Source organism: Sitophilus oryzae, unplaced genomic scaffold, assembly GCF_002938485.1.
Source record: "Sitophilus oryzae breed Bouriz unplaced genomic scaffold, Soryzae_2.0 scaffold_810_pilon_pilon, whole genome shotgun sequence".
NCBI classification, from domain to species: domain Eukaryota; kingdom Metazoa; phylum Arthropoda; class Insecta; order Coleoptera; family Curculionidae; genus Sitophilus; species Sitophilus oryzae.
This window is the reverse complement of record NW_022147429.1, coordinates 2,856,142-2,872,836: the sequence shown is the minus strand read 5'-3', so window position 1 is coordinate 2,872,836 and position 16,695 is coordinate 2,856,142. Positions and strand designations below refer to the sequence as shown.

The following is a 16,695-nucleotide window of genomic DNA, read 5'->3' as shown; positions in this document are numbered from 1 at the left end:
TTGAAAATCGATTTTATTTTTTCCTGTCGTTACTTTTTAGAAAATCAAAATACTAATTACACATTCTCATAGCCACTTTATTAGGGCTATCTGACAGTATTTTTAGATTTGCAGATTATCTGATAGTTTGGGAGATACAGAGGGCAACTTAATTTTTTTAAATACGGACCTGCATTTTTTATTTCGGGTTTTGAAAGAACTCGTTCTCCTGAGTACAATGATATGCCACACTTTATACTTTTTTGTTTTGTTTTGGGTATCTTAACAACAACAAAACTATTTAATTATTATTAACATAATTTCAAGTCCGACTCTGGTTTTTTAAATTATTAAATGCTATTTAATAATGAATAAGGAAAATCGAGCCAATTAAAAGATTCAAATAAATAATATCCAGGTCCGCAATTATTTAAAGATATTATTTTTACCTTTTTTTTTATTGTGAATTTGAAATCTCAGTGTGCGATCTAATAATATGCATAATATTAATCGTAGTTATTATAAATAAGTCAAATTCTGCAAACTAGTTTGTAATGCTCTACATGTTCGAAAGGATTACCACCGTCCCTATTGCACACATTTATTTTTCGTTCAATTTTATTTATGGCTCTTTGAACTTTCTTAATAATAATAATAATAACTAGCGATGGGAACTATCGAATGAATTAGACTATCGAATGGTTACTGAATGAATGATTTCAACTATCGAATGGTTTCATTCGAATAAAATCATTCATTCATTTGTATACTAAAGCATATGTGACAACCTCGCCGTGCGACTAAATGGTTATCGTTAAGCCACGACTATCGAATGCTTTTGATAAATGAAATTTAGTATTCGTTTGATTTTTGTCTGCGTCAGTGCATTATTAGTTCTTCCAAATTTTTATAACTTGCCTTCTAAATACTGTGCTATTTTTGCGTTTATTAAAATATTTAAAATACTAAAGTAGTAGTGTTTTTTTTTAATTGACGATTATGTACGTGTGCAGGTGGTCAAAATTTTTCCGAAAATTTGTGTGATTTTCCGATCTTTCAATTATTTAATTTTATACGGTATATGGTCTATTTTTTTAATGGAAAATTTTGAGAAGTAGCAATTTTAAGAGAGATGAGGTGAACTTACAATTAATTTTAAAAATACATATATATTTGTATTTTAGATGTTTTAGTAATATGAATTAGTTGAACTTAATAATCATATTTAAGTAATGTGGTTAAGTAAATGGGGGGTTATCGAACTCAAATTTTGGGATGAGAAAATTAGATTGATTGATTAAAGTTTTACACGTGCCAATTTAAAAAAAAGTTAACGATATTTGTATTTTGTATATGCTAATTCTCTTACATGTAGATTTTTGCGGAGAAATATTTCATTTATTTTTTAAAGTAAATGCCAGTAAAAGCAAATATTATTTTTAAATACTAATACAAAGTAATAAAAAGTAATACACATATATAATTTTGATTTCTAATTTTTTATTTATATTTTTCTTCTATTACACTGCATGCTTAGAAAATTAATAAATATTTATATTTATGTGATTTTAAAATTTGTTGTTTTCACATGATTTTAAAATTTGTTGTTAATATAACGAATTAGTTCTGTAATTATTATTATTTAATAAACCAACGTTGCCAAAAAATTTAGAGACTATATTATTTTTAAATAGGATCTAATATAAATAATTTTGACTTCTAATTTGTTGTTTATATTTTGCTACTACTTAAAAAAATGTTTATATTAAATGATTTTAAATTTTGGTGTTAATAGGTATAACAAATTATTACTGTTATTATTATTTATTAAACCAGTTTTGCTTAAAAACATTAAAAATCATTTTCCTATATCCAAAATAAAAAGTATTATTGCAGTGTAACAACAGAATATTAATAAAAAAACATGCAAAATATATAGTTACACTATCCCTAACTAACTATAATACCAAATAATAATATTCTTTGCTAATACCAACTAATACGAATATACGGCAACAGCGCCGTTCATAATGTATTTTCTGTGTAAATACTAGCACCTCAATAAAAGAAATAATGTGTCCTTATCTTTATCTGACTCAAAATCAAAGATGCCGGCTTTTTTCATACCATTGCCACCGACCGCCGACTGCTGTCGGGCTTCTAGGAAAGAAACCTACGTCGCCGGGCGACAACTAAAATCCAGTTTATATTTCATTATAATCGATCCTGACGAATAAATGAATTTTACAAATGAATGAATTTTTTAAATGAATGGTTTTTGCTGCCGAATTAATATATTTCAAGGCAGATGACGCATCTATTCGATATTTTTATTCGAATAGTTTTCGACGAATGTTTTCTTACTAGCTATCGAATTATTCGAATGAATTGCAACTATCGAATGTTTTGATAGTATTCATTCGATAGTTCTAAACCAAATCTAGTTCCAAACCAAACCAAACCACTACTAATAATAACATTGCAATCAAGAGGGGAATTTTTCAGGGAGACTCCCTATCACCTTTGTTATTCTGCGTAGCTCTCATACCCCTTTGCTAACTTACTGAAAAAGAAAAACCTTGGGTATCAAATAGATTGCAATGTTAAGATAAACCACCTATTATATCTAGATGACTTGAAACTATTTACAAAAACAGAAAAGGAAATGGAACAAATGCTCAAAATTGTCAAAACATTCAGCCAAGACATCAATATGGAGTTTGGTTTAGACAAGTGCTCCACAGCTACATTCATGAAGGGGAAGTTGACAAAAAGTAAGAACATAAAAGTAGAATCGAACATAGAACTTGAAATAAGAAATTTGGATCCAGAGGAAACTTACAAATACTTAGGCTTAGAAGAAGGAGACGGAATCGACAACAAGAGTATGAAGAATAAATTAAGGAAAGAATATTATAGGAGAATCAGAAAAGTGCTTGACACAGAATTATGTGCAAAAAACAAAATAAAAGCTATAAACACAATAGCAATTCCAGTAATGACTTACAGTTTTGGTTTAGTGGAATAGCCAAAAGAGGAGATAAAGAAAATTGACAAATGACTAGAAAACTACTTACCTCAGGGAAAATTCACCACCCAAAAGACATTGTTGATAGGATCTATATGAGAAGACTAGATGAAGGAAGAGGTTTGCTAGAGCTTGAGGAAGCATTAGAAACTGCAATCATGGGACTGAGTGAGTACATAAAAGAGGAAAAAGATGAATTGGTAAAGATTATCAAGAAGCAAGACGAAGCAAGAGCAAAATACTCAATTACGAAGGAAGCAGCACGAATCAGAATGAAATATGACACAAATGAAGTAGCAATCCCCAATCCAGGAACATGAAATTGAAAATAAGAGAAGAAATAGAAAAGCGAAGAATAGAAAGATTAAAAGAAAAACCACTATACGGACAATTTATGAGACATTTAGATAAGAACTTCGTCATTAAAAAGAGTAGCATACAATGGTTAAATGGTGCAGGATTGAAAGGAGAGACAGAAAGTCTAATAATGCCTCCACAAAATCAAGCCCTAAGTACAAGATATAGACAAAAAAAGATCTTCAAACAAAATGTGGATAGTAGATGTAGATTATGTCATGGGTCAGAGGAACACGTTAGTCATATCATCGCTGGCTGTACAAACTTGGCCGCCACTGAGTACACTCATAGGCATAATAATAACATCAGAAAAGCTATTAACACATATGCAATTCCGGTATTACAGTACTCCTTTGGAATTGTTAAATTGAGTCACACAGATCTGGAAAGAATAACCACCAAAATCAGAGTAAGCTTAACCAAAAATAGAATGCACCACCCGAAATCTTGTAAAGAACGTGTATCCCTACCTCGAGAAGCAGGAGGTAGAAATATAGCAGATGTAGTCCAAAGCTGCCACAATAAAATAATGGGACTAAGAAAATATTTTAATGAAAGTGACTCAGAAATTGCCAAAGCTATTACAACAGCAGATATTAACTATACCCCTCTCAACCTAAGTGACAGAACATATAAAACCCTACCAAACATGACTACCGAGCAAGCAAAGGTTCAAAACTGGAAAACAAAGGAATTACATGGGCGATATCTCTACGAACTAGGAAAAACCCACGTTGATAAACGCGCATCACTCAGATGGCGAATAAATGGCAACCTTTTCCCAGAAACGGAAGGATTTATGGTATCTGTACAGGATCAAGTAATAGCTACACGAAGCTACAGGAAACATATCCTCAATGAGGACCTACCATCCGATTTATGCGGAAAATGCAACTGTCAGCAAGAAACAATAGAACACATCCTGTCCAGTTGTCAAAATATGGCGGGCACAAAATACTTAGAGCGTCATAATAAAGTAGCTACCATCGTTTACTTGGAAATACTTCACATGTATGGCTGTGATCCCGAAAACATTGAACCGTATTATAAATACACACCACCCCCCGTTCTGGAAAGTCAGGACATCAAAATATACTGGGATAAAGGTATTATAACTGACCGCAAAATTGATAACGACCGCCCAGATATTGTGCTTGTACGCAAGAAGGAAACTCTACTAATAGATATTGCAATCCCCAACAACGACTACTTAGAAAGTAAAATAACTGAGAAAATCACAAAACCCACCAGTCTCAAATCTGAAATAAAGAGCATGTGGGCTTTGGAATCAGTCACAATAGTTCCTCTGATAATTTCATCTATGGAACTGATTCCTAAAACCCTAAAAGAACAACTACGCCAAATAGGAATACCGTGGAATACTTTCCATAAAATCCAAAAATCAGTAATTCTAGACCTTTTCTAGATCGGTAGCAACACACGAGACCTGCTCAGTGAGTCGTCACGTTGTGTGTAAAACCAGGAAACATCTGTGAAAAAAAAATCGTCTTTATTGAAGAAAAAGATGTAACAAACATTACATATATTACACATCATGCAACAAGGGTGGCTTTTCTTCTTATACTTCCGAATGCATTTTGTACTCTATTGTAAAAGTTGACATGTACTGATTTCACTTTTACAAATGACGTCAAGTAATGTCCCCCCGCCCCTTGGCGACACGTCCAGGAACCGCGCTGGCCATTATACTGCTCTACCATTTCCAATTCATCTTCCGGGGAAATAATTTGATTGTTTATATATATTATATAATTATATTATTTATTTCATATTATTTTTATATTTTATTTTTGATTTTTTTTCCGCATTCAATGTTTTACCCCACGCCATTATTAAGTTTGAAAGCTTATCAATATGTTGTAACGAGGAATAGATTAAATATTTAAAAACCGAGCAGGATTTGAAATTAGTTTAAACAAATTGTGTTCAAAAGTCCGAAACAAGAAAAAATATTAAGTGTGGCATATCACTGTACTCAGAAGACCGAGAGCTTTCAAAACATCAAATAAAAAATGCAGGTCCGTATTTAAAGAAATTAAGTTGGCCTCGTTGGAAATTATCAGCTAAATCGAAAATCTAAAAATACTGTTAGGTAGCCCTAATAAAGCGGCTATGAGAATGTGCAATTAGTTTTTCGATTTTCTAAATAGTAACAAGATAACTCAAAAACCGCTGAACCGATTTTAACCAAATTTGGCACAAAAATATTGTGGCACCCGAGAATCTGGCCATTAGTTTTTGGTGGGGTGGGGGGTAGGTAAGGGGGTATGGGAGGGGGTTAAAAATTTAAAAAAATCGTAACTCCAAAATTACAGTAGCTAGCGAAACGCGGTTTTCAAATTAAGATTAGGAATAATATTTGCAACAAAATTTGTAATAACATCAAAATCAGTCAAAGTTGCAGTTTTCGAGATATTAACATATTTTAGTATGGGCGGCTATACGTGCCTCCCGGCGCCAATTTTTTCTCATAGAATAGATTTGGTTAATTCATATTTTTTAAATAACTGGAAATTATCATAGGTACATACTATGAGAACACGATTGCAGAAAGATAAATTCCTCTATAAAGATATATCAACTAAAATATTAAATACATACTGCAATAATAAACAAATAATTCATAATTCCTGGCATCACGAGCTTTTTTTACATGCCTCAATTTATTATCAATGTTATCACACACGAAGTCAAATGTCGAAACGATGATATCAAAAAATAAGAGATTTTGATACACTGAAAAAAAAATTGTTTGTGCACTATGTGCGCATATTTGAAGTGAAAATTGAGGGATTTGAAGGACAAGTTTAAAATGCTGAAAAAGTAATAAATTAAAAAAAATATGCGTAAAATTAGTTTTTACGTGTAACAAATAGCTTTTTAGACGTAAAAGTAGTTTTTTACGCGTAAAATTATAAAGGTTTGACTACGTAAATGGAGTCATTTTCTTCAGACGCAGAATAAAACTCTTTGTTTTATCTGAAAAATAAACTAAAACATAAACTTAACAGGCTTCCAGTCCGGCCTGTACAGAATTGGAAATGATTGTGATGAATTGGCTTGGCAAGATGATAGGTCTACCTGAAGAGTTTCTTCATAGGAAAAATGGCGATGGAGGTGGCGTTATCCAAGTAAGTTCAAAGTTTCTAGATCCGATCCGAAGGTTTTTTTCTGTCTCTTTATCTGGTTTTAAATGTTCGAATTTGAGAATGATAGATTTGAGTCAAAAATATAAAGTGTGGCGCACCTCATTCGCTGGTTAATTATAAAAAAACGGAAAGATGTAGAAACAAAGTATCTTATGGGTATATATGGGAAGCGCATGTGCATAATTTAAAATTATTTTGAAATGTACAGGATGTGTCAGAGATCTAAGATCTTAGACCAACTAGTGCTGAGTTTTAAGCCAGAGAAATAAACTTTACTGATAAATTTGATTTATTAATATATACAGGGGTATCAAAAATTGCTGGTCTATTTTAAATGTTTATTTTACATAAAAACCTTCGTTTAATAAAGAATTTCGTTATTTCAAATGCGATGCCGATATATCTTAAAATAAGTGGAAGCAGATTAAATGCTCTTTCAAACTATATTAGGGTTTCCTTATACCGTAGGATCGAATAAAAACGGCATGAATGCACATCAATGACATTTCCCATATAAATTTACATATAAAATGAGAGCGATCTTCATTTCATAGCCATCGCTGATGCCGTTTTTTTTTCGATCATACGGTACCTATCTGGTTCAGATTTTGAATAAAGAGCGATTTTTCAATAAAATGGCAACCAAGAGGGCTGGGATTGTCATGGCAATTTTCTCGTGACAGTAGCTATTTTCAAAATCGAAATTAGTTTATTGACTTTATTTAAACTTATTTATCTTATAACAGTTTTCTTTTATTTAATTTACGTGCAATAGTTTAATAAATAAGTTTTATTATTTTATCAAGAAAAACGAAAAAGTAGTTCTTTGATTTATTTTACGCTGACTTGTAGATATATGGATTTTCTATAAAAGAGCTGTATACCGCAAATTCATGTTTTTCACTTCTAGGGACAGGTTTCTTCTCCTCTTGATGCAGGAACCCTAATCTCCCCCTACTAAAGTAAACTAATATAAATTTAAATAAGGTACATTAACCAATGTCGATCTTGAAAATAGCTATTAACTAGCTATCTTAATTGCCATTTTATTGAATAATTGCTTTTTATTCAAAATCTGACCCAGATAGGTATATAGGAAACTCTATATATAATAATAACTCCCGTATATAGCGTTTAACGCCTTGGGAGTAGCAAGGTACAGCTTGCTATACTAGAGCCGTTCGGTATACAAGGAAGGTAATGTGGCTAGCACTACGCTTCAACCGCCTATTATTACCTCAGGATTGTGAATCCCAAGTACTCATTTAAGGCTGAGTCGACCTAGGTACCCAAACTATTTTTATTTTAATAAAAATAGACGGCTGATGAAATGCCGGGTGTGGGAATCGAACCCACACCTTGGGATTGGTAGACGAGAGCCTGTACCTCTATGCCACCGGGCACCACGAGAGGAAACTCTAATATAGATTAAAAGAGCATTTAAATATGTTTCTATTTATTATAAAAAATTCAGGGTGTTACATTTGAAATAACGAGGTTTTTATGTAAAATAAATATTTAAAATAGACCAGCAGTTTTTGATATCCCTGTATATATTTAAGGAAGCAACAGTATTTTTCAGTAAAGTTTATTTTTCTACCTTTAAACTCAACAAAAGAATTAATTCTGAAAAGTAATATAGAGGGTGCTGATAATCTTTTCTGTTATAGCTTGCATATTTAAATATCTTTGAATATCTCAAAAACTAACGTTTTTAAATATAATTAATCCTTATAATAATATATGTACCTATATTTCAAAATAATTTTAAATTATGCACTATACCTTTCCACATTATATACCCATAAAAATTTGTCTCAACATCTTTCCGTTTTCACTTTCCACCCTGTATTAGCAACTAAATCTAAATTTACATTTCTAAGGCTATTTTGGCTCATATAAAAGTAATGATAGTGTAATGGTATTTGATGATGTTATGATGCTTAGAATAAGTTTTCAAAAAAAGATTTTTATTATTCATAAATATGTTTTGAATAATAAAATATTTATGAATAATTAGAGAGACAGAAAAAAAAACAAATATTATACTGACATTTCTATCGTTAAAAATTCAACCTATGTAGATACACAATATTTTTGATGTGACATATTTTGTTAATAACTTATCTTGACTATTTGGTGAAGGAAATAAATGTTGAAACTCAAAACTTTAACAATATTGGCAATATTGGCATTTAAATTCGAAGTTTATTAATTAAAAATGATGATATAAAATAAAAATAAACAATTATCTTGGTTTAAAGAGCAACCTTGGAAGTCTTATTCACCTTGAGAAATGTCTCCACAATATTTAAGATGAAAACAAAAATGTACTTATTTTATTCTCACGTTTAGTAGTTAAATAAAAACGAAAATATAATTTTCAGTAATTATCTATGTGTTAATAAAATAACGGAACAAAATATTTTAATTAGAAAATCTATGAATAATAAAATACTAAGGCAATATTACACAAATCAAATATAATATACAGTATGTTTTCGGATTGTCTCTACAAGAGGAGAAACACTATTTTATTATTATAGTCTGTCGAACGAGAAGATCCTTGACAGTGATAAATGTGTCTGTCATTTTAATTTCACAATAGTTTATTTTATTTTACAAAGAAATAAGTTGGTACAACTGGAACGCATAGCAGGAAATTAATATATGTATTTAAAATTTGAATGACAAGTAACTTCAAAATATTGTAAAAAAAAACTGTATAAAACTGAAAAAATGTAATCGAGTTATTTTATTTAATAAAAAACGGTATGTGTTAATACAAAACAAACAAAAACAAGACACCACATACCAAAAAATATAAAAAGAACTATATCTCACTTTCAAGCTTTATGAAACTTTCCGCATTTATGATTATATTATTTATCAATATAACTTATGTACAAATACAAATTTGTAATATTTCGCAGGAATAAATAAAACAACATAAATAAAACAAACTATTTTATTAATAATAACACTTACCAAATTTTATACCTCACAGGTTGATTAATTAACTTTAATCTTAATTTTTTCAAACCAGTACCTTTTGACAATATTTTTCTGCAGTACTAAAATCCATTATTTACTTATCGTGTGATGTCGATATTTTACAGCTACTCCAGTTTTTAGTATGTATGATCATACTAAACGTATGGTCCTTCTACCATATTCGAGATGCACTTATCTACGACGAGATGGTATACGAACTTTATTGATAGTAACTTTATTGGTGTGTCTGTATAAGACTTTCTGCCTGGGCAGCGAGTATTAACCATAAACTGCGCTCTGGGTTCTACAGTGAATTTTCACTCGATTTTTCCTCCACTTGACTTCAAAAGACACAAAACACACGTAATAACACGAATCAAAATGCATCATCTTCCAAAACGCAGGGTATTTGACAAAAGTTGTCACAAAATTATAACCTATAATTTGGCAATACTTTGACAAACGTCAAAAATCTAAAGGCGAGTTCATACGTATCGGCGTCCGTTTGTCGTTCATCGTTCCGTCAAACCAATAAAATTGAAATACGATCTGTCATTTTTGAAATAAACCAATAAAACTGGTTAAAAACAACAAGTGACGACGCATGACGAATTTATATTTTAATCCATCCATAGTTAACTTAAAAATTATTACAAACTTTTTTTAGTAAAATAAATAGATTGGTATGGGACGTCATCTTCTTTTCTTCTGTCATCGTCTGTCGAAATCTTACCTGAGAAAAAAAACAGAGTATAGTTATCTCTGTTATTAGATAACATTTTGAGAAAATTGCATTTTTATTAAAAGTACTAAAAGTCACAACACCTTTCTATGGTAATATAATTTTCGTTGTCATTCCTGTGATAGATAGTTATTATTAATTTTGATTAACGTCATACTTTTTGCTGTGTTAATATGTTAGAGGAGCAAAAATGTATTTAGTTCAATGTTACGGAAAGGGTAATACTAGATATCGCAAACGGTGATACTTTAAGAACAGTAAAAGTATGATATTAATCACATTAATAAAATAAATTATCTGTCAAAGCACGAAAACAAAGATATTACCATAGAAACGCGTTTGATTTTTAGTAAATTCAACCGTATTTTTCCCTTTAGAATAAACAACATTTTTTATAACGAATTCATTTTTTTCAAAATGTTAATAATATAAAGGTTATTCCTCTTGTTAAGACGATTCCAGGACATACAGTATACACTTTCTTAAGCTTTTTTAAACTCTAGGCAAATCCAACCATATTAGCATAATGCTTAATGAGTACAATGTATAGTTAAAAATTCATTGACACGCTGAAAATACAGGGTTGTTCACCACATACGACACGGAGTATTGTAGCTAACCGATTAGATTTTTACAAATTGTAAGTTTTGGGTTCGTTGAAGGACTCTTAGAGCTACAATTTAAAAATGTTTTTACAAGATACAGAGTGTCCCAAATAAGTAAAAAATGTTATAGTTGTATTTTTTTAAATGGAACACCCTGTATATTAATCTATTTTTCGATTCTACGATTGAAATAAAGGTAAATTTGATTAAGATTTATCACAATTAAAACTTACCGTTTTTGAAATATTTTCAATTTTCTGAAATTGCAGTGAAAATTTTAAGGCTTCATTTCTCCAATGGTATCAAAGTTTTTAATACTAAATATTTACTGAAGTTTATTTATTGATCAGATATTGTGTTGCAATAATAAAAATTTTACTACCTTATACAGAGTGTCCAAAAAATTATACTAAATAATTACTAGCTTTAAACGGCAATAACTTGTTTAATTTAAATGGAACACCCTGTATATCTTACGAGAATCAGATGCACAATTTAATTGTCTATCAAATTGTATTATACCGTTTTTTACTTATCTCTTCAAGTTTTCGTATAAAATGCATTTTCTTATACCCATGGAATATTGACATTTTAGCTTATTTTTAAAGATGTAACAAGTTTTTAAAGATGTTACAAATTTTCAAAGGGTACAGATACTAATATTGTCGATATAGTTGGCTTATTTAATTAAAAAATAAAAAAAACTGTTTATATAATTTTTGTTAAAGAGGTCCAATTAATATGATCCCAGTATTCAAACTACATTAATTGACTGTTTACGTTGATTAATAATAATTGCTCCAAATACTATAAAACTGAATTTTGTGTGTTTATTAGACAGTGTGGGAAAAAGTAACACCTTATAAATTTTATTTCATTTTTTGACGAATGCTTATTTATAAAAACAGAGACGTTCATTTTCATAACTTATTATTATTGATTTCTGAGACAAATCCACATTTATTTAGAATATTTTGTTAATTAAAACAATTTAAAAGTATGTAATTAACTAATTTTTAGTGGTGTTTTTGGTCGAAAATAATGGTGGTATATTTAATTGGTATAAGTACTCTTTTACAGTTTAAATATTTTTATTGTATGCCAATGGGCTTGCAATATTTACCACCTGTAAATTTTGTACATATGTGTTGCTAAAAAAATCTCAAATGTCAATATTCCATGGGTATAATGATTTTTTTTTCTTTACAGTAAGGGGCCGTCCTCTGCCGGAAACACTGCGACCTGTGAGGCCTAATGTGTTTGTCCCCTTTCTATATCTGCATCCATTCTCCTATCCCTGTGCCCTGCACTAACTTATGCAGGTCCTTGATAGGATGGGAGCATAGTTCCTCCGGTTCTAGCCTAGCTTTCCCAAATAAAAAGTGTCGCTTGCGATCCAGAGCCTCGCAGTGACATATTATGTGCTCCGCTGTTTCAGATCTTTATCGCAGAGTCTGCAGCAAAGACTTCCTTGATACAGATTGAGCTTGTTCGGGTAACACTTGACAGCCATATGTCCTGTCAAGAAGCCTGTTGTAATCCGCAATTTATTCCTGCTAAGCATTAGCAGTTCTTTTGCGGTTTTGGAGCTAGGTCCTTGGATAAAAGCCTTGCTGTGCCTGTGCCCCTGTCTGTTTCTCCACTGGACATTCTGCTTTTCCCTGATCCAGAGTTTTAGTGCACTACGGGCCATACATTTGGGTATTCCCAGTACTGGCTCTGGACCAAGATAGGATGCCGATGATCCTTGCCTAGCTAGCTCATCGGCTTTTTCGTTGCCTTGGATGCCGCTGTGGCCCGGCACCCAGAATAATTTAATTCTGTTCCTCGTGCCAGAGCTCCCAGTTCACCTAGGCATTCCCAGACGAGTTTCGACGATACCTTTGGGTTCATAAGCGCCCCAAGTGCCGCCTGACTGTCTGAGCATATATTGATGGGTATAGTGATAAATGAGGTCTAAATTATAAGAAAATGCATTTTCTACAAAAACTTGAAGAGATGGGTCAAAAATGGTATACTACAATTTGATAGACAATTACATTGTGCATCTGATTCACGTAAAATATATAGGGTGTTCCATTTAAATTAAACAAGTTATTGCCGTTTAAAGCTAGTAATTATTTAATATAAATTTTTGGACACTCTGTATAAGGTAGTAAAATTTTTATTATTGCAACATAATATCTGATCAATAAATAATCTTCAGTAAATATTTAGTTTTAAAAACGTTGATACCGTTGGAGAAATGAAGCCCTAAAATTTTTACTGCAATTTCAGAAAATTGAAAATATTTCAAAAACGGTAAGGTTTAAGTATGATAAACCTTAATCAAATTTACCTTTATTTCAATCGTAGAATCCCAAAATAGAATAATATACAGGGTGTTCCATTTAAAAAATACAACTATAATATTTTTTACTTATTTGGGACACTCTGTATCTTAGTAGCTACAATACCCCGTGTCGTATGTGGTGAACAACCCTGTATATTCTATTTATGCCTATATAAAATCCCATAACGAATCGATATCCGAAGTCTAAAACTTCACTCAGAATCTCCCAATTAGTTGAATAAATTATTGGTTTCAATTAAAATTTATACTTTTTAGTTTACGATCATTCCATAATGCCTAAAAACATAATTAAAATTAATAGAATATCCTAGCAACAGCTTGCGGTAATCAGTTGTATCCATAGAGAAAGCCTAATATTTAGCTTATAAAATAATAAACTTTTGATTTATAACGATATTTTCTCTTGACGGATGATGATCAAAGGCCAAAATGACATTCCTCGCAAATTTTGAAGTATAATTAGTGAAATTTGTCAACTTTCTCCACTAATTGAAAATTCCTACCACTGATTTTCTGAGAGTTCTGAATGCTTAAATTCAAATTAGAGGATCAAACTACTACGCTAATTGAAACCACTAATTTATTCCACTAATTGCGAGATTCTGAATGAAGCTTAAAGCTTTATTCAGGAACCTTAAAATCAGTGGAATAAATTAGTAGTTTCAATTAGTCGTAGAAGTTTGTTCACCTAATTTTAATGTAAGCATTCAGAACGTCATAATTAGTGGTAGTAATTTTCAATTAGTGGAAAAAGATAACAAACTTTTGACTTTTCCACTAAATATATTTCAAAATTTGCGAGGAATGTCATTTTGGCCTTTGATTATCATCCGTCAAGAAAAATTTTGGTCAGAAATCAAAAGTTTATTGTTTTACTTGTTTTATAAGCTAAATATTATGCTTTCTCTATGGATACAACAAACTACCGCAAACTGTTGCTAGGATATTTTATTAATTTTAATTGTGTTTTTTAGACATTGTCAATGATCGTAAACTAAAAAATATAAAGTGTAATTGAAACCACTAATTTATTCCACTAATTGGGAGGTTCTGAATGAAGTTTTACACTTCGGATATCGATTCGTTATGGGATTTTATATAGGCATAAATAGAATATATTTTCTACGTGTCAGTGAATTTTTAACTATACATCGTAGTCATTATGCATTATGCTAATATGGTCGGATCTACCTAGAGTTAAAAAAAATAGATTGGCGATTGATTATTTTGTATCCAAAGGTTTCAAAATAAACAGTATTTGCAAATTGATTTGTAGCATAAAACTAATTTCCATGATTTTGTTTTAACTGTATATTTAGACTACTGCCAGTGAATGTACACTAATAAGTCTTTTGGCTGGAAGATACGTAGCAATAAAAATGTATGAAGAACTCTACCCCGATGTTACTAAACATGAAATTAACGGCAAACTAGTTGCATACTGTTCTGATCAAGCTCACTCCAGGTAATAGATACAATTTTATTATATTAGTAGAGATGTATGATTTGAGTTTTTGCAGCGTTGAAAAAGCAGCTTTAATCGGCCTTGTGACACTAAGATACATTGATTGTGATGAAAATTATTCTATGAGAGGAAGTAAATTATTGAAAGCTATCAAGCAGGATCGAGAACAGGGACTTATACCTTTTTGGGTAAGCTTTAAAAGTTCAAAATTTATCATTTCAGTCGAACAACTATCTATTCAACATGTTTATTTTTTGTCAATGAGGATATTATGTGTATTGATAGTTTACATACCAAATATCTTGAGAAAGGTTACTCGTAGCGATTTTTATCAATGTAGGCATTTTTTACGTAAAAATGTTTTATTTAGACTCAATAATTTTATACAAGTACGGTCGAAAAGTTATTACTCTTCAAACCAGTTAAAAGATGTAGCTGTCATATTGACACTACAATCAAATTTATCATATCAAAACATTCTCAGACACGAATTTTCATCCAAATATCGACATTAGTTCAGAAATTATTAGGAAAAATCGGAAAAAATTAGAATCCTAATAGAAATAAAAATTAAACTTCTACACCCTGTGCCTCATAAACGAACTATTTTGAAACATAAAATTATAAGAATTTTTTTACTTATTTTAATCTGCAGAATATGCTGCCAAAGTTTCCATCCTATATAGTGCTTTCATCGTCATTATTATCATTTTCAGCTTATTCAACCGTTTCCAATTATGTACGTAGCTTTCTTCATATACTTAGATACTCTCTTTATAATTGGACCCATTATTGTCCATTGTTGGCTAGGCGGGCCCAAGTTATCTCTCTTAATTTCCTAATACCATGGTCCCATCTCAGGTTTGGTCTTCTTCTAGGTCTCTTAATTTCTCGTGGGTACCGTGCTGTAATTTTTGTGGTTCATCTGTGTCAACAGATAGTGCTTTATATCAAGAAAACTTAGTAAAATTTAACAATAGTAAAATTTCGATTTTCTATTTTAGGCCAATTAAATTAGAGGGTTTACTTGAAAAAAAGTGTTGGAAAGCTAATTATGGTCTTGATTTGTTCAGTTGACATGAAAGATAAGTAACCTAGTTTTGCACGGTGGCTCGACCGCCGCTCGACTCAGGAGGGACAAAAGATGGTAAAATTCTTGGACTTTTTTCAGATTTTCGCTTATAGTTCCGAAATGTTGCGTTATAGCTAATATTTTACTATTACAAAAATTAAAGACCATTAAATTCTGCGTATAATGAGTATCAATTCGTTCAATTCGGTACAGAAGTATGGCAGAAATCGGAAGATGAAAAATGGTGATATTTACCTATTTTGCTGATAAAGGCATTAAAGTGCCATTCAAATGTTCGTCACATGGAAATAATCATTCTAAATAATAAACCATACAATAAAAATTAGCATCAAATTAGCATTTTACATCAAGTAATACATACCGAGAAAATAAATATTTTTTTGCGTTCCGTCGTCCAACAATTCTGCGTAGAATGAGTATCAATTCGTTGAATTCGGATCACTAGCATAGCTAAAACTGATGCTTAAAAATAGTTATTTTTAACAGTTTTACCACTTCAAAAGAAGATTTATTATCCAACGACCGCAATAAAAAACATCTAATTAGCATACTCCATAAAAGCTAGATGATGAAGGATTTATTGTAAAAGCAGCAGAGGAAGATGCTGATATACGATTGCCAGACTATCACCAAGTCCAGACGTGGTTGAGACAGGCTAAAAATCCTCCCCAGTGGGGATGAAAAGCAACAAAATACGGCTTGCCACCCATACCCACTATAAAGGAAGTAGCACGTCCAGAAGTACTCAACAGCGTGTCCTACAAATGTTCTAGGGAATGCCGAGGTCGTCGCAGTTGACAGAAACCAGTAGGGGACCAGAAAGCCATTCAGGCTCCCATCCATTCGAAGAGTAACCTAAAATTTAAATTATTTTTTGGTAAAACAACGCTGCGTAGAATGCAGACGCAA

At 31.2% G+C, this 16,695-nt stretch overlaps 1 protein-coding gene across 1 annotated transcript in view; it reads left to right on the top strand.

Moving 5' to 3' along the window:
- Positions 1–16,695, top strand: part of LOC115889016 (histidine decarboxylase) — a 38,728-nt gene that overhangs the window by 7,619 nt on the left and 14,414 nt on the right. Inside the window, exons 4-6 of the mRNA XM_030908916.1 lie at positions 6,397–6,516; positions 14,548–14,693; positions 14,749–14,881. Coding sequence (XP_030764776.1) covers positions 6,397–6,516; positions 14,548–14,693; positions 14,749–14,881 — 399 coding nt within the window. The remainder of the gene's footprint in view (positions 1–6,396; positions 6,517–14,547; positions 14,694–14,748; positions 14,882–16,695) is intronic.